General features: G+C 41.4%; 2 protein-coding genes across 5 annotated transcripts in view; one reads left to right on the top strand and one right to left on the bottom strand.

Moving 5' to 3' along the window:
- Positions 1–7,357: 7,357 nt before the first annotated feature.
- On the bottom strand, positions 7,358–11,898 carry LOC124151868 (NADH-ubiquinone oxidoreductase subunit 8-like). Its single transcript, XM_046524538.2, has 6 exons — positions 11,846–11,898; positions 10,853–10,915; positions 10,416–10,505; positions 9,867–10,039; positions 9,257–9,385; positions 7,358–7,967 (listed from the first exon to the last, which is right to left on the bottom strand). Exons 1-6 carry the CDS (start codon positions 11,880–11,882, stop codon positions 7,836–7,838), a joined length of 624 nt encoding a protein of 207 aa, XP_046380494.1. The 5' UTR covers positions 11,883–11,898; the 3' UTR covers positions 7,358–7,835.
- Positions 11,899–15,056: 3,158 nt separating this feature from the next.
- LOC124151867 (keratin-associated protein 5-4-like) overlaps positions 15,057–20,844 on the top strand; it is a 29,568-nt gene continuing 23,780 nt past the window's right edge. For all 4 annotated transcript variants that reach the window (XM_048396492.1, XM_046524535.2, XM_046524534.2 and 1 more), the window contains exons 1-4: positions 15,057–15,145; positions 16,954–17,131; positions 17,881–18,009; positions 19,861–20,013. In XM_048396492.1, the coding sequence (XP_048252449.1) occupies positions 17,123–17,131; positions 17,881–18,009; positions 19,861–20,013 (291 nt within the window). In that variant the 5' untranslated portion in view covers positions 15,057–15,145; positions 16,954–17,122. The remainder of the gene's footprint in view (positions 15,146–16,953; positions 17,132–17,880; positions 18,010–19,860; positions 20,014–20,844) is intronic.

The following is a 20,844-nucleotide window of genomic DNA, read 5'->3' as shown; positions in this document are numbered from 1 at the left end:
ACTCACCCACCAACCCACTCACTAACCCATCTACCCACAATCACACCTACTTGGTCGGTCACTCACTCATTCACTCACTCACTCACTTGCCCACTCACCCACCCACTCACTCACAAGGTCATTCGCTTGGTCGTTCACTCACTCCCTCAAACCCACTCACTCATTCACAAGGTCATTCACTTGGTCACCAACTCACTCACTCTCTCACTCACCAAAAAATCACCCACCAACCAAACCATCCACCCACTCACTCACTCACTCACAAGGTCATTCACTTGGTCGGTCACTCACTCTCACTCACTCATCCACCCACCCATTCACTCAACCACCCACCCACTCACTCATTCAGTCACTCACTCACCCACCCATCCACTCACCCACCCACTCATTCAGTCACACACTCACTCACTCACTCACTCAAACTCACATCCACCCACTCACCCACCCACTCATTCAGTCATTCACTCACCCATCCACCCACTCACTAACCCACCCACCCACGCATTCAGTCACTCACTCACTCAACAACTCACCCACTCTCGAATGAACCATGTTGTACCCACTTTCACTGTTACTTACTTCTCAACATCAGCCACAAGCATAGTCGACCCATGAAGATCCAGGTAAGAATATGTCTTCAGCAACCAATGCTTCCTGTAAGTCCACTATGCTTGTTGTAAGAGGCCACTAACGTAACCGGGTGGTCAGGCTCGCTGACTTGGTTAATGCATGTCATCGTACCCAAATTGCGTAGATCGATGCTCATGATATCAATCACGAGACTGTCTGGTCCAGACTCGATTGTGGTGGTGAGTGCGGCGTTAAACAACGAACAAACAAACAAAACTTTAACAAGGGTTTGCCCAAGTCGTATTAACGCTAAGATCGCTTTGTGAAACGGGGCCAAGGTCGTACATAATCAGCACACAATCCCTGCCTCATTCGGCTCTTACAAGCATGGGTACTGGGGACATGTTCCGTCCCAGAATCCCAATGATTCCTTGTTTTCCGTATGAAATATGAAACATATCGGTGCTTTGGATTGACACACTTATATCACTACAAAAATTCAATGTGGAGTCAGCCTGCCGTCATATTGGTGGAATATTGCTCAAAGCGCCGTAAAACCATACTTCCATTAAGAGAAATTGTACAAGTGCCTTGGACCTTTAAAGAGCAAATCCTCAATGTTACGAAAACCGTCAGCCTACAGTTGGTGTATTTAGCATTATCAAACACCGTGCCAATTAAAGTAGATTGGACATTGTGGAGGACTTTGGGAATGTGTGAAGCGCCCCGTCGGTTCATTGCAGTGCAAACTGTGGCCGCCATACAGTCGCCTCTGAACGCTGAAACCTCTCCCCTTGTCTCTCTTAGCCATCAGATAGGGATCGCTTCATCGACTGGCATCGATCTGCACACACTCGGACAAGACGCTGCATTGAGCTCCTTAATTCGTGGGGGAAAGGGAGGGGTGGGGGCATATTGCGCAATACTCAAATATCTTAATTTTGTTTCAAACGGCACATCGGCAGTATTTCTGCCATATCGTGACTAGAATAATATATGCCTTAGATTCCAACATGGCTGGGTTACCAGCAAAAACGATGCCATGACCCAGATCATTATACAAGCGGATGTCCACGTGAATGATCATAATTGCCCTGAGACACGACTGTGAACCTGAAATATCAAAAAACGTTTACGTTCAGACTGATTGTTGACATATTTGAGAGCTGTCAAAAATTCTTTAATTCTGCTGTAAAACTTGAACTGTTTCTGGTAGTCATGGTGGCATTGTTCTGGATCCATGGCGTTGGCAACTGCGTCACCCGTGAGAAGGTTGTGTGTGTCGGGTGTTCTGGTTTTGTTACAGTTGTCGAGGTTTATGTTTTGTCTTCCTTTAGAGTGAGTGATGATCCGAGGTAGAAGAGGTCTTCAGCAACCCATGCTTGCCGTAAAAGGCGACTATGCTTGCCGTAAAAGGCGACTATGCTTGCCGTAAAAGGCGACTATGCTTGTAAAAGGCGACTAACGGGATCGGGTGGTCAGCCTCGCCGACTTGGTTGATGAATGTCATCGATCCCAATTGCGTGGATCGATGCTCATATATCAATCACTGGATTGTCTGGTACAGACACGATTATTTACAGACCGCCGTCATATAGCTAGAATATTGCTGAGTGCGGCGTTAAACAACAAACAAACAAACAAAACAATGTTACCCTTTAGAGTGAGTGATTTTGGTTTTTCGCGGCTTTGAATTTCAGTAAACACGGCCTGTCAGCTTGATTTTCAAGCTGAATTAAATTATTAATTAATTATTTCAACATACTTCCACCAGTTTCACCGGTTGCTATCTGTCGATAGTGATAAACATTTGGACCACGTGAGACCCTGTGGAGAACAGCTTTAACGCGCTCCCTTAAACATAAAGCCCGGCCCCTTCCCGTGTCATCACTGCCCACTCATCAGAACATCAGATAGAATTACCAGGTGGCCTCTCCGTCTCCGCTCAGCGTAATCTCCCCGCCGGGCAGAATGAGGAGGGGCACTCGAGACCACATGGCGCCGGGGAGCTAGCTTCAGTCGGAAACAAGAAACAAAACGTCTCAAAGTTTGAATATTCAGCACAGTGTTGTACACGTGAAAAGACCTGCACTGTTCTTCCTTCCTACCATACCTGGTGCCACTGTCACCAGAGGAGACCGGTTCACGGAGAGAGTTGGTTTACTTGGAATCCTGCATAGATTCTACACGGACATCTATAACAGCAAACAAGGGCAGCTGCATGGGCTCGGTGTGGCCATTGTCGGGGGACACGTGCTTTCAAGCTCAGCTCCATCGTCTGGTGGTAGGTGCTCTCCAGTTTGGCTCCCTCATCTTATGAAAAGGACTCTCTAGTTTGGCTCCATTGTCAGGTGGCAAGTGCTTTCAAGATCAGCTCCATCGTCTGGTGTCAGGTGCTCTCCAGTTCGGCTCCCTCATCTTATGAAAAGGACTCTCTAGTTTGGCTCCATTGTCAGGTGGCAAGTGCTTTCAAGATCAGCTCCATCGTCTGGTGTCAGGTGCTCTCCAGTTCGGCTCCCTCATCTTATGAAAAGGACTCTCTAGTTTGGCTCCATTGTCAGGTGGCAAGTGCTTTCAAGATCGGATCCATCGTCTGATGACAGGCGCTCTTTAATGGGCTACATCGCCGGAAGACAAGTGCTCTCAAGATAATCTCCATGCTCTGGTGGCAGGTGCTGTCAAAAGCGGCTCCATAATGATGTGACAGGTGCTCTCCAGATCGGCTCCAGACATACCCACGGCTCCATGGACATGCAACAGGTGCGAGCTGTCGCCAGGAGACTCAAATACATCGGCGACAGGTTGACAATGGCGGAACCCGACCCGGAGAGACAGAACGGAAGCATTCATATATCAGTTGAATTCAAAACGGATATTCAGATATACTTGTGTGACATTTTGGCAGCCATTCCTGCAATGATAATCGTGGCGGTACTTTGGAAGTTGTGAGTATCTTAGAGGAAGTTCAGAGACGTCTATCGTGCGGAACCATCTGACGCTATCTCGTTTCCCACAAAGTCAGTGATAGACTGATTGATATTTTACATCGTTGTGGTTCTATGTGATAGTTAAGCTCGATCAGTAGATGAGACGGATTATGGAGTCTACAGGTATAGTCTGACGCTGAATATCTCATATACTGAGGTCAGCCATGTGTAGATTGTGATCTATCAGTGCTCGTTCTCATGGTAAAGAGGAACATTTTCTCTGGTCAAAATTCCTGATAAATATCATTATAATTATTTTGTTTTTGATTTCATCGCCCCAAACTGTTAAGTATGTTGTCAGAGTGTTCAATATGTAGAAGTTGTATTAACTGATTGTAATAGACATGCATTTTTATATAAATGAGTTTACTTCTGTTATATTTTAATAAGGCAATATCCATAAAAAGCCAACATATTCTTGCAATCACATTTGTCTCGTGACTGTTATAATGCATCTGTTCAAGTATAGGTGGCCTAGTGGTTAAAGCGTTCGCTCGTCACGCCGAAGAACCGGGTTCCATTCCCGACATAGGTACAATGTGTGAAGCCCATTTCTGGTGTGCCCCGTCGTTATATTGCTGGAATATTGCTAAAAGCGGCGAAACACCATACTCACTCACTCACTCACTCATCTATGCTGGTCGTAATGGGTCAGGTAATCAGAATCGGTGACTTCGTTGACAGTGTGTCATCGAATCCTGACGGCATCGATCGTTGCTCACAGTATCGATCACTGGGTTGCTTGATCCAGACTCGATTTTGTACAGGCCGCCGTCATATAATTGCAATATTTTTGAGTGGCGTTAAATAACACGCACGCACGCACGCGCATACACACACCTTAGTCAGAATGTCGCGTTAACGCATTGTCGCGTTTTGGTTGATTTGACACTTTTAACTTCTTTCTGTATCCTTCTAGGATTCCATAGTCTTACATGTGTTTTGGTATTTCTTCACATAAACCAAGGTGTGTGCCTGTGCGTGCGTGCGTGCGTGCGTGCATGCGTACGTGCGTGCGTGAGTGTTGCTTAACGCCACTCAACAATGTGCAACTATATGACGACGGCCTGTACAAAATCGAGTCTGAACTGGACAATCCAGTGGTCCAAACGCCTTTTTTACACATTTTTGATGGGGCGACATATTTCGACAATACGACAAAAGGTCAAAAACATATCGCGTTGTCGCCTTGTGGTTAATTCAGACACTATTTGCTTGATTTGTAAGGATACCTTATAATACAGGTCACCAGTTACCTATTTGATCATGTGGGACTTGCTGTTGTAGAGAATTCTTCAGAATGGTGTGGTGCATGCTATTGTAGAGAATTCTTCAGAATGGTGTGGTGAATTCTATTGTAGAGAATTCTTCAGAAAGGTGTGGTGAATGCTATTGTAGAGAATTCTTCAGAATGGTGTGGTGAATGCTATTGTAGAGAATTCTTCAGAATGGTGTGGTGAATGCTATTGTAAATGATTCTTCAGAAAGGTGTGGTGAATGCCATTGTAGAGAATTCTTCAGAATGGTGTGGTGAATGCTATTGTAGAGAATTCTTCAGAATGGTGTGGTGAATGCTATTGTAGAGAATTCTTCAGAATGGTGTGATGAATGCCATTGTAGAGAATTCTTCAGAATGGTGTGGTGAATGCTATTGTAAATGATTCTTCAGAATGGTGTGGTGAATGCCATTGTAGAGGATTCTTCAGATTGGTGTGGTGAATGCCATTGTAGAGAATTCTTCACAATAGTGTGGTGAATGCTATTGTAAATGATTCTTCAGAAAGGTGTGGTGAATGCCATTGTAGAGGATTCTTCAGATTGGTGTGGTGAATGCCATTGTTCAGAATTCTTCAGAATGGTGTGGTGAATGCCATTGTAGAGAATTCTTCACAATAGTGTGTTGAATGCCATTAAAGAGAATTCTTCAGATTGGTGTGGTGAATGCCATTGTTCAGAATTCTTCAGAATGGTGTGGTAAATGCCATTGTAGAGAATTCTTCAGAATGGTGTGGTGAATGCCATTGTAGAGAATTCTTCACAATAGTGTGGTGAATGCCATTAAAGAGAATTCTTCACAATAGTGTGGTGAATGCCATTGTTCAGAATTCTTCAGAATGGTGTGGTGAATGCCATTGTAGAGAATTCTTCACAATAGTTTGGTGAATGCCATTAAAGAGAATTCTTCACAATAGTGTGGTGAATGCTATTGTTCAGAATTCTTCAGAATGGTGTGATGAATGCCATTGTAGAGGATTCTTCAGAATGGTGTGGTGAATGCTATTGTAGAGAATTCTTCAGAATGGTGCGGTGAATGCCATTGTAGAGAATTCTTCAGATTGGTGTGGTGAATGCCATTGTTCAGAATTCTTCAGAATGGTTTGGTGAATGCCATTGTAGAGAATTCTTCAGAATGGTGTGGTGAATGCCATTGTTCAGAATTCTTCAGAATGGTGTGGTGAATGCTATTGTAAATGATTCTTCAGAAAGGTGTGGTGAATGCTATTGTAAATGATTCTTCAGAATGGTGTGGTGAATGCCATTGTAAATGATTCTTCAGAATGGTGTGGTGAATGCCATTGTAGAGGATTCTTCACAATAGTGTGGTGAATGCTATTGTAAATGATTCTTCAGAAAGGTGTGGTGAATGCCATTGTAGAGAATTCTTCAGAATGGTGTGGTGCAGGCTATTGTAGAGAATTCTAAAGAATGGTGTGGTGAATGCCATTGCAGAGAATTCTTCAGAATGGTGTGGTGCAGGCTATTGTAGAGAATTCTTCAGAATGGTGTGGTGAATGCTATTGTAGAGAATTCTTCAGAATGGTGTGGTGAATGCTATTGTAGAGAATTCTTCAGAAAGGTGTGGTGAATGCCATTGTAGAGAATTCTTCAGAATGGTGTGGTGCATGCTATTGTAGAGAATTCTTCAGAATGGTGTGGTGAATGCTATTGTAGAGAATTCTTCAGAATGGTGTGGTGAATGCCATTGCAGAGAATTCTTCAGAATGGTGTGGTGCAGGCTATTGTAGAGAATTCTTCAGAATGGTGTGGTGAATGCTATTGTAGAGAATTCTTCAGAATGGTGTGGTGAATGCCATTGTAGAGAATTCTTCAGAATGGTGTGGTGCAGGCTATTGTAGAGAATTCTTCAGAATGGTGTGGTGAATGCTATTGTAGAGAATTCTTCAGAATGGTGTGGTGAATGCTATTGTAGAGAATTCTTCAGAAAGGTGTGGTGAATGCCATTGTAGAGAATTCTTCAGAATGGTGTGGTGCAGGCTATTGTAGAGAATTCTAAAGAATGGTGTGGTGAATGCCATTGTAGAGAATTCTAAAGAATGGTGTGGTGAATGCTATTGTAGAGAATTCTTCAGAAAGGTGTGGTGAATGCCATTGCAGAGAATTCTTCAGAATGGTGTGGTGCAGGCTATTGTAGAGAATTCTTCAGAATGGTGTGGTGAATGCTATTGTAGAGAATTCTTCAGAAAGGTGTGGTGAATGCCATTGTAGAGAATTCTTCAGAATGGTGTGGTGCAGGCTATTGTAGAGAATTCTAAAGAATGGTGTGGTGAATGCCATTGTAGAGAATTCTTCAGAATGGTGTGGTGAATGCTATTGTAAATGATTCTTCAGAAAGGTGTGGTGAATGCCATTGTAGAGAATTCTTCAGAATGGTGTGGTGCAGGCTATTGTGGAGAGTTCTTCACAATAGCAATGTGTCAGCCACCATGGAACGGCAATAATAACCAACTACAATATCAAAGATAAACCCTTTTTGTGCTGTAAAAAAAAGGGAGGCATTCTGAACATAATACATTTTATTTGTGTTTCTCAAGTCATTTTATACAGGCGTTTCCACCACAGTTTTAGGTACAACTGTAGGTTTTATGTACAATCAGACAGACACACTACAGCATCAGGCGACACAATCAAGGAAATCTTCAACATGAACAAGCTCACTACAACTGTGCACACTGAGCTCCCAAGATGGCAAAGTCTCTCATTCGTTCTTCTTTTCACCATGGCAACCGGCAAATTCCGAACAAGGAGGCTTAGGACAACAAAAACAAAACACAAAAATGTACTGCTACGAGCCAGGGACATTGTAGTGAATTAAATTACTTTTTCAAAGATATGTCATAAGTGTTTATCTCAATACATGTTTGACAGATGTAAGAGGTTCTGTCTTCCTGGTAGAGAACCATGTTGTCTTGAGCCTCCAGGTATGTGATGTCAGCTGGTTGGCATCGTGAAGAATGTCACTGTAACTCAGCCATGCATCTATCGATACAAGTAGTCGGCCTGTAGATTGGCCGCTATCTCTGCCTCCCACTTGTCGCCGTTGTTGAGCAGCTTCTCCTTGTTGTACAGCAGCTCTTCCCGAGTCTCGGTGGAGTATTCAAAGTTGGGACCCTGCAAGAAGAGTGAGTGAGCGAGTGAGCGAATTTTTAACTTTTAACAGTATTCTCGTCATATCACGGCGTGTCAGCTTAATGTGGAAGGAAAGCTCAAAGTGATGCAGGTCTCAGACATTAACCACTTTGGTGAAACCCCGAGCACGGGTGCTGACAAACCTAGAAACATAATCGGGGCGAACCTGGATTCGAACCCACAATCATAGGTATCTGGCTTGCCCAAGGGACACAGCTCTGCACAGCAAATCCCAGCACCTTAGACATCTAGGCCACCCGTGCCCCCAACCCTGCAAGAATAGAAACTGAGTATCCTAGGCTTGATGTCCACATGAATCATTCACAGCCAAGTGGGTTGGGTTCAGCACCACTTCCAACAGTATTTCAGTTACACAGCTCAGTGTGGGAAAAAGATCACAGTCTCGCGGGTCTTACATATTTACGACCCGTGAACATGGTGAAGATACGAGATAGAATAGATCTTCAGCAACTCATTCTTGCCGTAGAAGGCGACGATGCTTGTAGTAAGAGGCGACTAATGCATGTCATTGTATTCCAATTTCATGGATCAATGCTCATGGTGTCCCACACTGGGTTGTCTGGTTCAGACTAGATTATTTACAGACTGCCGTCACATAGCTGCAATATTGCTGAGTGAAGCATTAAACAACAAACAACCATATTTACCACTTTGGTGAAACCAACCTTGCCATGGGTATTAGGGCTTGGACGAGGCCAAATTTACTACCCGGGTACCCAACCCTACCCGGGTCCAAAATATCTGATTGCGAATAATTTTACAAGAGTACTGGCAAAAACCCTTTATATGCAACTATAAAACAATATGATCCTGCATACACGGAAGTTGACTGAAGCTTAATCGTTATTCATATATCTTTATCTAAAAGTCAGAATGAATGTGTGCATAGTCAGAGAGAACTGCGAACAACTTGTCATGGAACCATGGAGTTGTATTGTTGTTGTCATTAAACAACATATCACTTGACCAACAGGTCCGACCAGTCCTGTGGGTACCTGGGTCCTACTCGGGGCCCACCCGACCCAAGTACCCGAGTTACCTGTCCCAGCCCTTGGACTGGACACCCAATACAGACACACTATAGTTCCAGCTGACCGCCCACTGTGCACTGGACACCCAATACAGACACACTATAGTTCAAGCTGACCAACTATCACATGATAAGGATACTGTTACCAACTCCATGCATCCTGGTGGCTCTAGTTTGTAGCATGACCACAGCATGGCTCCCTGCAGGGGAGAGCACTCACCTCAACAATGGCGTCCACAGGACAAGCCTCCTGGCAGAAGCCGCAGTAGATACATTTTGTCATGTCAATGTCATATCTCGTCGTACGCCGGCTACCATCAGACCGTGCCTCTGCCTCTATTGTGATAGCCTGGAACCCAACATGCCAGGCTGTTAGTAAATTTTACTTACATCTTATCATGCTGTCATCAGAACATTTCAGCCTACAAACATATACCTTAAAAATATGTGTGATATATACGATATGAACAAATGAATTTATGAACTCATCTTTTAAGAACTAAGACCTACATTTCTAGAAAAATTGTACCTGATGAAATCCATTGCAAATAGCAAAAGTGAAATATAAGTGTATAAGCAGCCTGATGCTAACAAGCATGGTCTAATCACTGAGATCATACCAATATATATACAACACAACTGGATACCAACCTTGTCTTGTGGTATTATTTGCCATCTTTACAGTAGATTTTGTGTCCTGAGTATTTATAAATATAAGTTGAGGTTACAAGACCAGACAAAAGTTGGGCATTGGACTACTCACAAAAGACAGTAGTACTAATTTGGACAATCCTGTAGGAACCAAGGTAGAAGACAATGGTTCAGATTACCTGTGCAGGACAAATAGCTTCACAGAGTTTGCAGGCGATGCATCTCTCCTCACCGGAGGGGTAGCGCCGCAGAGCATGCTCCCCACGAAACCTGGGACTGAGGGGACCCTTCTCAAAGGGGTAGTTGATGGTGGCTGGCTCCTTGAAGATCATTCCCAGAGTCACTCCAAAACCTGGTCAGTTGAACAATCACGTTCAGCAAATTTGTGAGCATGTTTTTAATTGCAATCTAAAGTTACTAACTGTGTGAACATTACTAATGGACAGCTATTCAAAATAATTTGGACTAACCATTGATTTCTTTCATCATAATTCTTTTTTTTTAACAAAATGAACAATTTACAACTTTACAAGTTACAAAATGGTTAGGATCATTCAGGTTCAATCTACAACCATGACCATGATGACGGGAAAACCTAGAAATCATGGTAATAATAGTTTGTTATTTCATTAAAACAGAACAATGATTGTGTCCGCCTTATAACATGTAAACGTAAAAATGGCGTAATAATGATGACAATGTTCCTGTCTGTTTTAAACAGAACAAACCTTTCACAAGCTCAGTCCAGAAGGCGGAGGCTGCAGCTCTGTCTGTTGTAGACTTCCAATCCATGCCAGGCTCCGGCGGACTGACATCCTCTAGCAACAGATATGTAACATGCTAAACACCTTCAATAAGGTGTATGTTCAGCGGACAAGTAACGTCAAAGTTGTGGATTGACATCCTCTAGTAGAAAATGAGTAAAGAATAACAACATTGTGATGAACACGATGATCATGATGACAAGTAATACAGCTCTCCTCATCAGATACAGAAACAAAGTGATCCAACCTATGATTCTGCAATATCAATGACAGAAAAATATATTCAACAAGCTGAACTAGGAAACATGGTTAACAGATAAATAATTCATTCAAATATTTTAATCTGGTTAATAATCATTGGGTAACAATGGTTAAGTTCAAATTCGGCAAACTGTACTTACTCCAGTGTGATCTGTTCTGTCCCACACAGGTCGGTTTCAGTGCATGACGTAACAGACTTTGGGCTAAACAAGAAATCATCACAACTGTCAGTCCACGTTTATATAGTGTAATCTAAATTATTATAGTTTGGGGGCTACTTTAATGGGCACACTTTCACAGATTTCAATTAGCACTGCACATAGGATTGATCTCGCATTGCCAGTTCTAATTGGCCAACATTTTACCCTAGGACTACAGGCACTATCACAAATAATTAGTTCTCGTTTACAAAGTCTTACAGATTTCCTAAAATCATATTTGATTCATTCTTTAAAGAGGTGAGACAGCTTACCAATTTCCTAACTCTCAATTAACCCAAAGGATCATAAGGGGAAGTCTAACCCAAAGGATCGTAAAGGCGTGTTTGACCAGAATGGGGTATCTCACCTAATGATCATAATGGGGTGGATCCTAAGGCCTAAGGACAGAGTTGGGATAACCTACCCTAACCCTAACACAAATAACCGTGAGCCAATATCAGTGAAGTGAAAGCAACAGCAGCAGTAAGAGCCAAGTTGCGCACGCTAAACTGCAGTCTTGGTATTGAGAAATTACCGTGTTTCGTTCGCTGTCAATAACTTCAGTTTCTAACATGTCTAATACACATTCAATATTGTATCAGGATAAGGGAAGTGGGGGTTTATTAATATGATATCCAGGTTGCTCTAGACAAGGACGAGAGGATCTGTATATATTTATAAACATAGGGAGTTCATCATACATGTCACTAGCCCTATTGCACTTCGCAGACGTATTGTGTGCGAAAACTGAAGATATTACGATGTTCAAAATGGTAAGGTCAAACGAGGTTATATAAAATGTAACATCTACGGCGTCCATAGAAAATCTGTATGCATACGAGCATATGCATTGTGTCAAATGTTATCTGAAATTACAAGCTAATGTTGCCATTATAAATACAGCTGAAAGAGGTAAGCAAATACACTTTATACCATTCCGACTCGCTGAGAAAAGTTTCACTGTCGCCATCTTGGAAATACAAAGGGGAAGTAACTCTAAATATTATTATCAGTGTATTCTTTATCCACTATCAATTAAACTAGGTTCGAACGTCACATTGCTTAATTTGTTTCATCATTAGCATTTCATCTTACAAAAAAAAATATGATTATGACAATAATATGATATTCTGAAGACCAAACACCAAAAAGATAATTGCCATAGAAGGAATTTGTCTGGAAGAGTTACAACAAAAACGGATTTTACAAGTTGGCCACACTTTGACAGAGTAGAGCGACAGAAATGAAACAACTTGTGCCCTATGTAACTCCCCATTATTTCCCGAGGAATTCCGAGCTGGGGAAGTGGTTTAAACCAAACACAAATATTTACTGCAAAACAAAAATATGTTAACTTGCTGAACAGATAAAATCTTTCAATGTACTTTTCATAAGAAATTGCTTTTGAAGCATAATACGTATAATTCAAGGATGCACTAATAAAGGATGCGCTGATATTATATTGTCCCAGGGCAGTGAAGGGGGTGGGACTGTACAGATATTCAATCAAGATGTAGTAACTCGGCGTAATCAGGTTAGCCCATTCCGTGGTCAAGTTTGGGCAACATCCACACTTGGGATTACGTAGAGCGGCGTGACGGTCAGTTCGCTGCTATATAGTTACAGATAACTTCCAGAATTGATGGGCAATATGCCTCGAGGACGGTAGTTTTTCTTTCTTGTCTGGCATGATTGGTAGATAAGAATATAGTTACACATAGCTGACTTCAGTTCGACTGTAGTTACAGAGATAGCTGCTGTCCTTATAAATGCATTGTGTTCATCAGCTTAATGTTTCACAAATACAAATTGACTTCTGAATTTAAATTTACATTTTTTCTTTGATGTTTAAAGAACGAGAGTAAGTGAACGCACATGGACCAGTGTGTAACTCTGCAAACTAGTTTTGTTGGAAACAATATTTAGACATTTCGGATACAAGAGATATACGAGGGGCGTTCAATAAGTTTTGCAACTTGGGCATTTGTGTTTACACAAACAATGTCAACTTGTGGCAAGTGTGACATTAGTCATAACATCAGGTTGACACGTGTCATAACAAGTTCCAGACACAACAATAATAAGTTAGATGTGATGGCTGCATTCACCTAAGGGTGGTTACAATCATGGATTCTCGCTAACATGAACGACGCGCTGTAATAAAGTTCCTTACCAAGAAGGGATGCAAAGCAAAAGAAATCCATGATCGCATATGTAAAGTGATGCTCCTGACTGTTCCACAGTTTGACGTTGGTCTCTACAGTTTAAAAGGGGTAGGGAGTCCATAGACGATGACCCAAGGTCAGGCAGGCCTTCAGAAGCCACCCACCAAAAACCATTGCTGCTTTAGAAAGAAGAACTTTGTCTGACCGACGAGTGGAAGTATCTGAACTTTCTAGGGAATTCCAAATATATGTTGGAACTGTTGTAACCATTATTCATGAGCATCTTGGAATGACCATGGTATCTGCAAGATGGGTACCTAGAAACCTCAGAGCTCAAGATCGCAATCAGAGAACTGAAAGTTGTCGAGACCTCCTGGATATCTGTACTGATGAAGCCGGATTTCTTTTGAACCCGGATTTCTAGTGACAGGTGATGAAACATGGATCCACAGCTGGGACCCAGAAACTACATTGGAATCCATGCAATGGAAGCACCCTAATTCTCCGTCTCCGAGGAAGTTTCGCACTCAACCATTGGTTGGCAAGGTAATGACACCATATTTTGGGATGCAAGAGGCAAATTACTGATTGATTACTTGCCACCAAAAACTACAATCAATGGACAGTATTATGCTAATGTAATGAAGGAATTGCGAAAATCTATTCGCCAGAAACGCCGTGGGATGTTAACACGTGGCATTCTACTTTTGCATGACAACGCTCCGGTTCACTAGTCGAGAATTGCACAGGCCACCATATGTGAATGTGGATTCGAACAGTTAAATCACCCACCCTACAGCCCAGACTTAGCCACCAGTGACTATTTCCTGTTCCGGCAAATGAAATCTGCCCTACGTGGAAGACGCTTCCAGGATGACGAGGACATAAAGGTGCCACAGAGTCGTGGTTAGAGGGCCAATCTGCGGATTTCTATAAAAGTGGTATTAAAAGCTTGAAGGACAAATGGAAAAAGTGTATTGAGGTGAAGGGAGATTATACTGAAAATTAAAAGTGCAAAAGATATTCTGCGACTTGGTCTTATATTGAAGTTGCAAAACTTATTGAACGCCCTTCGTAACATTAATTTATTCTCAATTCTTTCCTCAGGCAAGAGATCATTTTATACTTTTATAAGTCTGGCCCATTTTTTGTTTTGTTTCGTGATTTGCTTGCATTTTCATCAAGGTCTTATTATTTTGAATCAAATGTTTTCAAATATACATCATAAGAAATAATTTCGATACCTTGTAGGCCTTTGTGAATTGAAACGAAGGCATTGCCTGACTCTTTTTATACATACTACTAATTTAGTCCTCTGGTAAATAGTACGCCAAAATAATTACAGGGCGTTATATATACATATTTACAAATATACGTCCAACCGTCTGATAAGGGCGGCCCTTTCTAAGGGCTAAAGGGTAGCCTAGTGGCTATAGAATTCGCGCGTCAAGGCGAAGCCCCGGGTTCGATTCCTCTCATGGGTACAATGTGTGAAGCCCATTTCTGGTTTCCCCGGCCGTGATATTGCTGGAATATTGCTAAAAGCGGCGTAAAACCATACTCACTTACTCACTCACTCTGGTGTCCTGCGCCGTGATATTGCTGGAATATTGCTAAAAGCGGTGTAAAACCATACTCGCTCGCTCCTTTTCTATATAGATATTAATGTTTGCGGTTCAATACAGTCAGTTCATAAACTAATTTGTTTGTATTAGTTTAGTCAACTGTTTGATGTTTTAACTCTAAAACTTGTAATAAATACTAACGAAAAATGACAGCCCATATGTCATTACCTATCCAAGGTGTCAAGGCTACACTGCCATTAGACCAAAGACATACATTTATTTGATATTATCATTAAATTTACATGGTATGGTAACTGTAATATCTAGTAATAAGACACAATTTAACAGCTGGTGGCTTTAACTCAGTTGTCATATGTCGCAAATGATGCACGACATTAGAATCACGTACGGCATAAACAATGTCACGTGACACATATTTGCTGGGAGAAGCGCTAATGGTGAATATTTGCGTGTGCCGACACGAATTCGAGAAAGAAATTGTGGTAAGCTGTTGATTAAAACATCACGCCGATGTAAGGGGATGTATTATGTATGTCTAAAATTCTGTCTTGTTTCCAGGGCGCTACAATTTTTCGATTTTCTTTGTTACAAATTCAAAACAACGCATGAAGAAAGCGTTCGCGAACTGCTACTGTCAACTGAGTAATGTCAGTTACTGTGAATCTGACTTATCACTGCCGGTGTCACCAGAACATGTCCACACTGCATCTTGAAGTCTTGCATGCATTGCTGGAATAATGGAATACACCCTGAACAATGTCTTCGCGAGTCTCAGAAATCGAATTTGCCGTAATTTTGTTATTCATATTAATATCCGATCTTTTACTCCATACGTTATCTACACGAAGACCTAACAACCCTTCCAAAGAAAATCGCATTAGGTGTACCCTATGTGAACTTTGACAGCGCAATCAAATGAATCAATGCATGTCAATCAGAAGTCATATTACTAAAAGTAAAACGACAGATTATTTCCTTGATTTGAAAATTATGATTTCAACAGAAGGAAACATGCAGAGAACACACATTTTCCTTTGATGGTACTCCTTTCAGTGTGAAGACGACTATTGTTTGTTTGGTTTGTTGTTTAATGCCGCACTCGGCAATATTCCAGCAATATGACGGCGGTCTGTAAATAATCGAGTCTGGACCACACAATCCAGTGATTAATATCATGAGCATCGATCGCAATTGGGATTAATGACATGCATCAACCAAGTCAGCGAGTCTGACCACCCGATCCCGTTAGTCGCCTTTTACGACAAGCATTGTTGCCTTTTACGGCAAGCATTGGTTGCTGAAGACCTATTCTACCCTGGATCTTCACGGAGCGGCGACTATTAGATGTCATGGCGCTGAGAAACGACAGTGTGTAAAATCTCCACATCAATATAACGGTGCTGCTTTTATCGTGTTATGTTTATTCAGATCTGCCCATTTCATCTCATTTTGGAGCACCAGTAGAATACAGCACAACCTCTCATTAGGACAATATCTGCCATTGGTCACATGTCATTATTTAGACAAGCAACCAGTTATTGTGAGAATCCATCGGATACAAACTCTCGACCTTTGGATAGTGAAAATTTACCTAGTCGTGCCGTCCTACCTTTAGAATACAGTACTAATACTTTTCACACACGTCATAATACCCTCTGATGTAATTTGTGATATTTTGTTGCCAGATACACCGGCAAAACAATGCACTGTGACATCAGGAGTCATCGCATGTACAAAAGCTCAGTGATCTGTCATCTCTTCACACAATGTCATTGAATAAGCTCAGCAATGTTGAGAGTTTTCAATATTTATTCACTAAAAATATGCTGCAGCGCCTCATTTTATAGCAAGCGCCAGTTTATGAAAGCATTTTATTTTCGATATTTTTTTTGTGGTCAAATTGCTTGGTCTAGTAAGCTCAGTTAATAACGCCGCAAATAAAAATGTTGCCTAGAGTCAAGTTCAGGCTAGTGGACTGTAAAGCAGGGTTAGAAATCAGCACTAGTCCTATAGTCCTTGCCAAACTGCCAAATAGTAAAGGTATTCTAAGGACTAGTAGATACACTGTATTAGACATTTTTAAAGGTTTTGCTATATGTTATCATTATAAGGACTAGTGGACTGGAACTGTTAGTTTCTACCGCTGTAAAGGTTTTTGGCACAGAATGAAACGTTCTCAAATACCTACAGCATGTAACATGTAAAAGTTATCACTTTCAATTTCAAAACATCCACTGTACATGTTCATGTTATTGCTAATCTTAACAAACTCATCACTTTTATGTGACAGGTGTCATCCAAGATACAAGCAGCTGCGGCCATGTTTCTCCAACACCAATAGTCTGTCACAGAACTAGCGATGGCTGGACGATACAGATAAGTTACAGCTCTAACACAACTGTTCCCGCGAGATGCCGGCACCGCACTGAGTCACCACATGTTTTGTATGCAGGATCAGCATGTCCAATGTGAGGGAGATACTTATAAGGGACCCATCATTTAATAGATTCCTGCTATGTAACGTCCGTGAATGTCCCAGATGTCTTATCAGACATCCTGGAGTTAAATAATGCAGTAAAGTCAGTAAATAAAACAAATATAACAAAAATAATGAAAAAAATAATTATGCTTCAGAATGTTAAAAAAAAAGAAATTGTCTGCTTCACCTACCATGACAACATGATGATTTAGGCGGTCGGGTAGCCTAGTGGTTAAAGCGTTCGCTCGTCATGCTGAAGACCCAGGTTCGATTCCCAACATGGGTACAATGTGTAAAGCCCATTGCAGGTGTCCCCCGCCGTGATATTGCTTGAATATTGCTAAAAGCGGCGTAAAACCATACTCACTCACTGACATGATGATTTAAATGTTAAAGAAAATTTAATAATGGTTTACATATCGTGATATTTTTGTGGATTCATTCTGACACAGATGTATGACAAGAGGTTGTATCTGAATTGTTGATCACCATTTCTTAGAAGTTGATGGATGACAAAGTAGACCCAATTTATTTGTAACAACTTTATATACAATTATAGTGATGTTTCAGTGTAGTTTGTTATACTGTTGTCAAGCAGGACTGTCTTGCTTGACTGTCTACTTTGTCAGGTTATGTTTGGTCTTCAGTAATAACAATGAGATTGTTACATGTTTCTGCCTTGCTCCATGCACTATTGTAAGACGTGTAGTGCAGTGGTCACGTGATGGTTTGTTTCAGTCGGGCTCAAACCCTGCAACGGGTGGTGAGAGTGAGCTGGCCCTCCCTGTGGCGGCCATCGTGTGCCTGGCAGTCGGGGGTTATGTGATGCTGATCGTCATCATCATCCTGGTCAGATACTTCCTTGTGGTGAGTCGAATTTGGACTGTGCTCCAAGATCTCCTTTCCAATCTCGGTCTAGATGTTTCCGTAAGTGACATGCGAGAAACAATATGTTTACAGCAGTAGTTAAAAAATCTTTGACTGCAAGACTGATGTATAATATAATTCTCAACCACTGATGGGAATGATAAGTATACACTTGAAAAATGTTGAGAGACGTTTTTGTGCATCATGGAAACATATCCTTATCAAATGTGGAGTAATGTACATCATCAAGTCGGAAATAGCAGAGAAAGGAAGTGGTGTTTATTTGAAATGAAGGTGTCCTTGTCCAGGTAGTATGCCCTATCATGGATATACCAGCCGTGTATAGTTTGGAGCCACGAACCCTGGGAATTTGTAATTATTACAAGTATCTTGAAACAACATTTTATGTAGAATTATTTTTGAAAATGTTTACTCCTTGGTTTAAATAAACCTAATAGACCATACCCAAGAGACTTACTAAAAATATTTTGAATACCCAAAGAAAACTGCCAGCATGATTAATACCCAGTGTGAATAATGATGGGAGTCAATACTTGTGTTATATATAAGTGATGCTGCAGCTATGTTATATATCAGTGATCCTGTAGCTGTTATATATCAGTGGTCCTGGAGCTGTGTTATATATCAGTGATGCTGCAGCTGTGTTATATATCAGTGATCCTGTAGCTATGTTATATATCAGTGATCCTGTAGCTATGTTATATACCAGTGGTCCTGGAGCTATGTTATATATCAGTGAGGCTGCAGCTGTGTTAAAAATATCACTGATCCTGTAGCTATGTTATATATCAGTGATCCTGTAGCTATGTTATATATCAGTGATCCTGTACCTATGTTATATATCAGTGATCCTGCAGCTGTGTTATATATCCGTGATGCTGCAGCTGTGCTATATATCAGTGATGCTGCAGCTGTGTTATATATCAGTGATCCTGTAGCTATGTTATATATCAGTGATCCTGTAGCTATGTTATATATCAGTAATGCTGGAGCTGTGTTATATATCAGTGATCCTGGAGCTATGTTATATATCAGTGATCCTGTAGCTATGTTATATATCAGTGATCCTGTAGCTATGTTATATGTCAGTGATCCTGTACCTATGTTATATACCAGTGGTCCTGGAGCTATGTTATATATCAGTGAGGCTGCAGCTGTGTTATATATCAGTGATCCTGTAGCTATGTTATATATCAGTGATGCTGCAGCTGTGTTATATATCAGTGATCCTGTAGCTATGTTATATATCAGTGATGCAGCAGCTGTTATATATCAGTGATGCTGCAGCTGTGTTATATATCAGTGATCCTGGAGCTATGTTATATATAAGTGGTCCTGGAGCTGTGTTATATACCAGTGACCCTGGAGCTGCGTTATATATCAGTGATGCTGCAGCTGTGTTATATATCAGTGATCCTGTACCTGTGTTATATATCAGTGATCCTGTACCTATGTTATATATCAGTGATCCTGTACCTATGTTATAAACCAGTGATTCTGTAGCTATGTAATATATCAGTAATGCTGGAGCTGTGTTATATATAAGTGATCCAGGAGCTGTGGTATATATCAGTGATCCAGGAGCTGTCTTATATATCAGTGATCCAGGAGCTGTGGTATATATCAGAGACCCAGGAGCATATTATATATATCAGTGATCCTGGAGCTGTGTTATGTATCAGTGATCCAGGAGCTGTGTTATGTATCAGTGATCCAGGAGCTGTTTTATGTATCAGTGATCCAGGAGCTGTTTTATGTATCAGTGATCCAGGAGCTGTTGTCTGTATCAGAGATCCATCAAGATAACATGCATGTATGTGGTTGTTTCAGTCTCGGGGTATATGTGAGTGTGGGTCATGGTGCGCCAAGTCTGACGAGGATGCACAAAGCTGTGCTTGTTGTGCCGAGTTGGCAGAATGTTGTAACTGTTGCAAGAGTCCCACCGTGACGTCATGTCTTGACTCCATCTGCCCCAACAGAAAGGTAGGTATTGTCACAAGGGGATTTCCAAATTGAAACATAGAGGTTAAGCATTATAAAGTTCAAACACAGTTTTAGTTTTTTCAATCCAAGCAGGTATTCCAGTGGGTGAAATGTGTGGTGGCAGCAATAAGTTTCATGCCCTACACTGTGCTGGTGCACTCACAAACTTCCAGCATTTTGTCACTGTCGAATGTCTTGAAATAGCCTGGCTCTGTTCTTGAATCCTGAATAGTGTTGGAAGCTGTTAGTAACTCAGTATTTTCAAATAGGTATCCACTCCACACTGGGCATGTAGATAGACACAATGCAGGTCGAAAAAAGACCTTGATTCTAAGTCGCTCTTCAATACTGACATCCAGCCTTCTGGTAACTGTCCCATCTAGTCTGTCTTGCAGACCCTGATACAAATATATGAAATACAGCCCATGCAAGTCTATAAAGTTTGGCAAGTCTAGATTACTGCAGTATCAGAGAGTCTCTTGGCTCCTTTTTATATTATTTTTTTAAGATAATTGAACAACTGTTTTTTTCTGTATGGTATGTTCATTTCAGAGACTAGATGTTAGTCTACTGTCCCATCCACAAACATCTCAAACAGACAACCGGAGGCATTAACTCTAAATTACACTCACTCGCCACTGATTAAAATCTAGCCACAACAACATTTGACATTGTACAGGCGCTCCCATCATGCTGCCACTGATGATCACTACAAATACACTGACAACTGCCTCCACTGCCACAGTGGTGTGTTACCGTCAGGTTACTTGTCAGGGACCGATTTCACTATATCCACGCTGTACCGGTGCAGGTAAAACATTGCTGTTGCAG

The sequence above is a fragment of the Haliotis rufescens genome, unplaced genomic scaffold (assembly GCF_023055435.1).
Source record: "Haliotis rufescens isolate VD_foot unplaced genomic scaffold, xgHalRufe1.0.p SCAF_15, whole genome shotgun sequence".
NCBI classification, from domain to species: domain Eukaryota; kingdom Metazoa; phylum Mollusca; class Gastropoda; order Lepetellida; family Haliotidae; genus Haliotis; species Haliotis rufescens.
Note: the sequence above shows the minus strand (reverse complement) of the source record. Positions and strands in the feature narration are given on the sequence as shown.

Coding starts and splice junctions, on each gene's coding strand:
- LOC124151868 (XM_046524538.2), bottom strand. CDS start 11,882: ATGGCGACAGTGAAACTTTTCTCAGCGAGTCGGAATG. Junction 10,916..11,845: donor TTTCTCAGCGAGTCGGAATG/GTATAAAGTGTA, acceptor TTTCTTGTTTAG/CCCAAAGTCTGTTACGTCAT. Junction 10,040..10,415: donor CTGGACTGAGCTTGTGAAAG/GTTTGTTCTGTT, acceptor TCAACTGACCAG/GTTTTGGAGTGACTCTGGGA.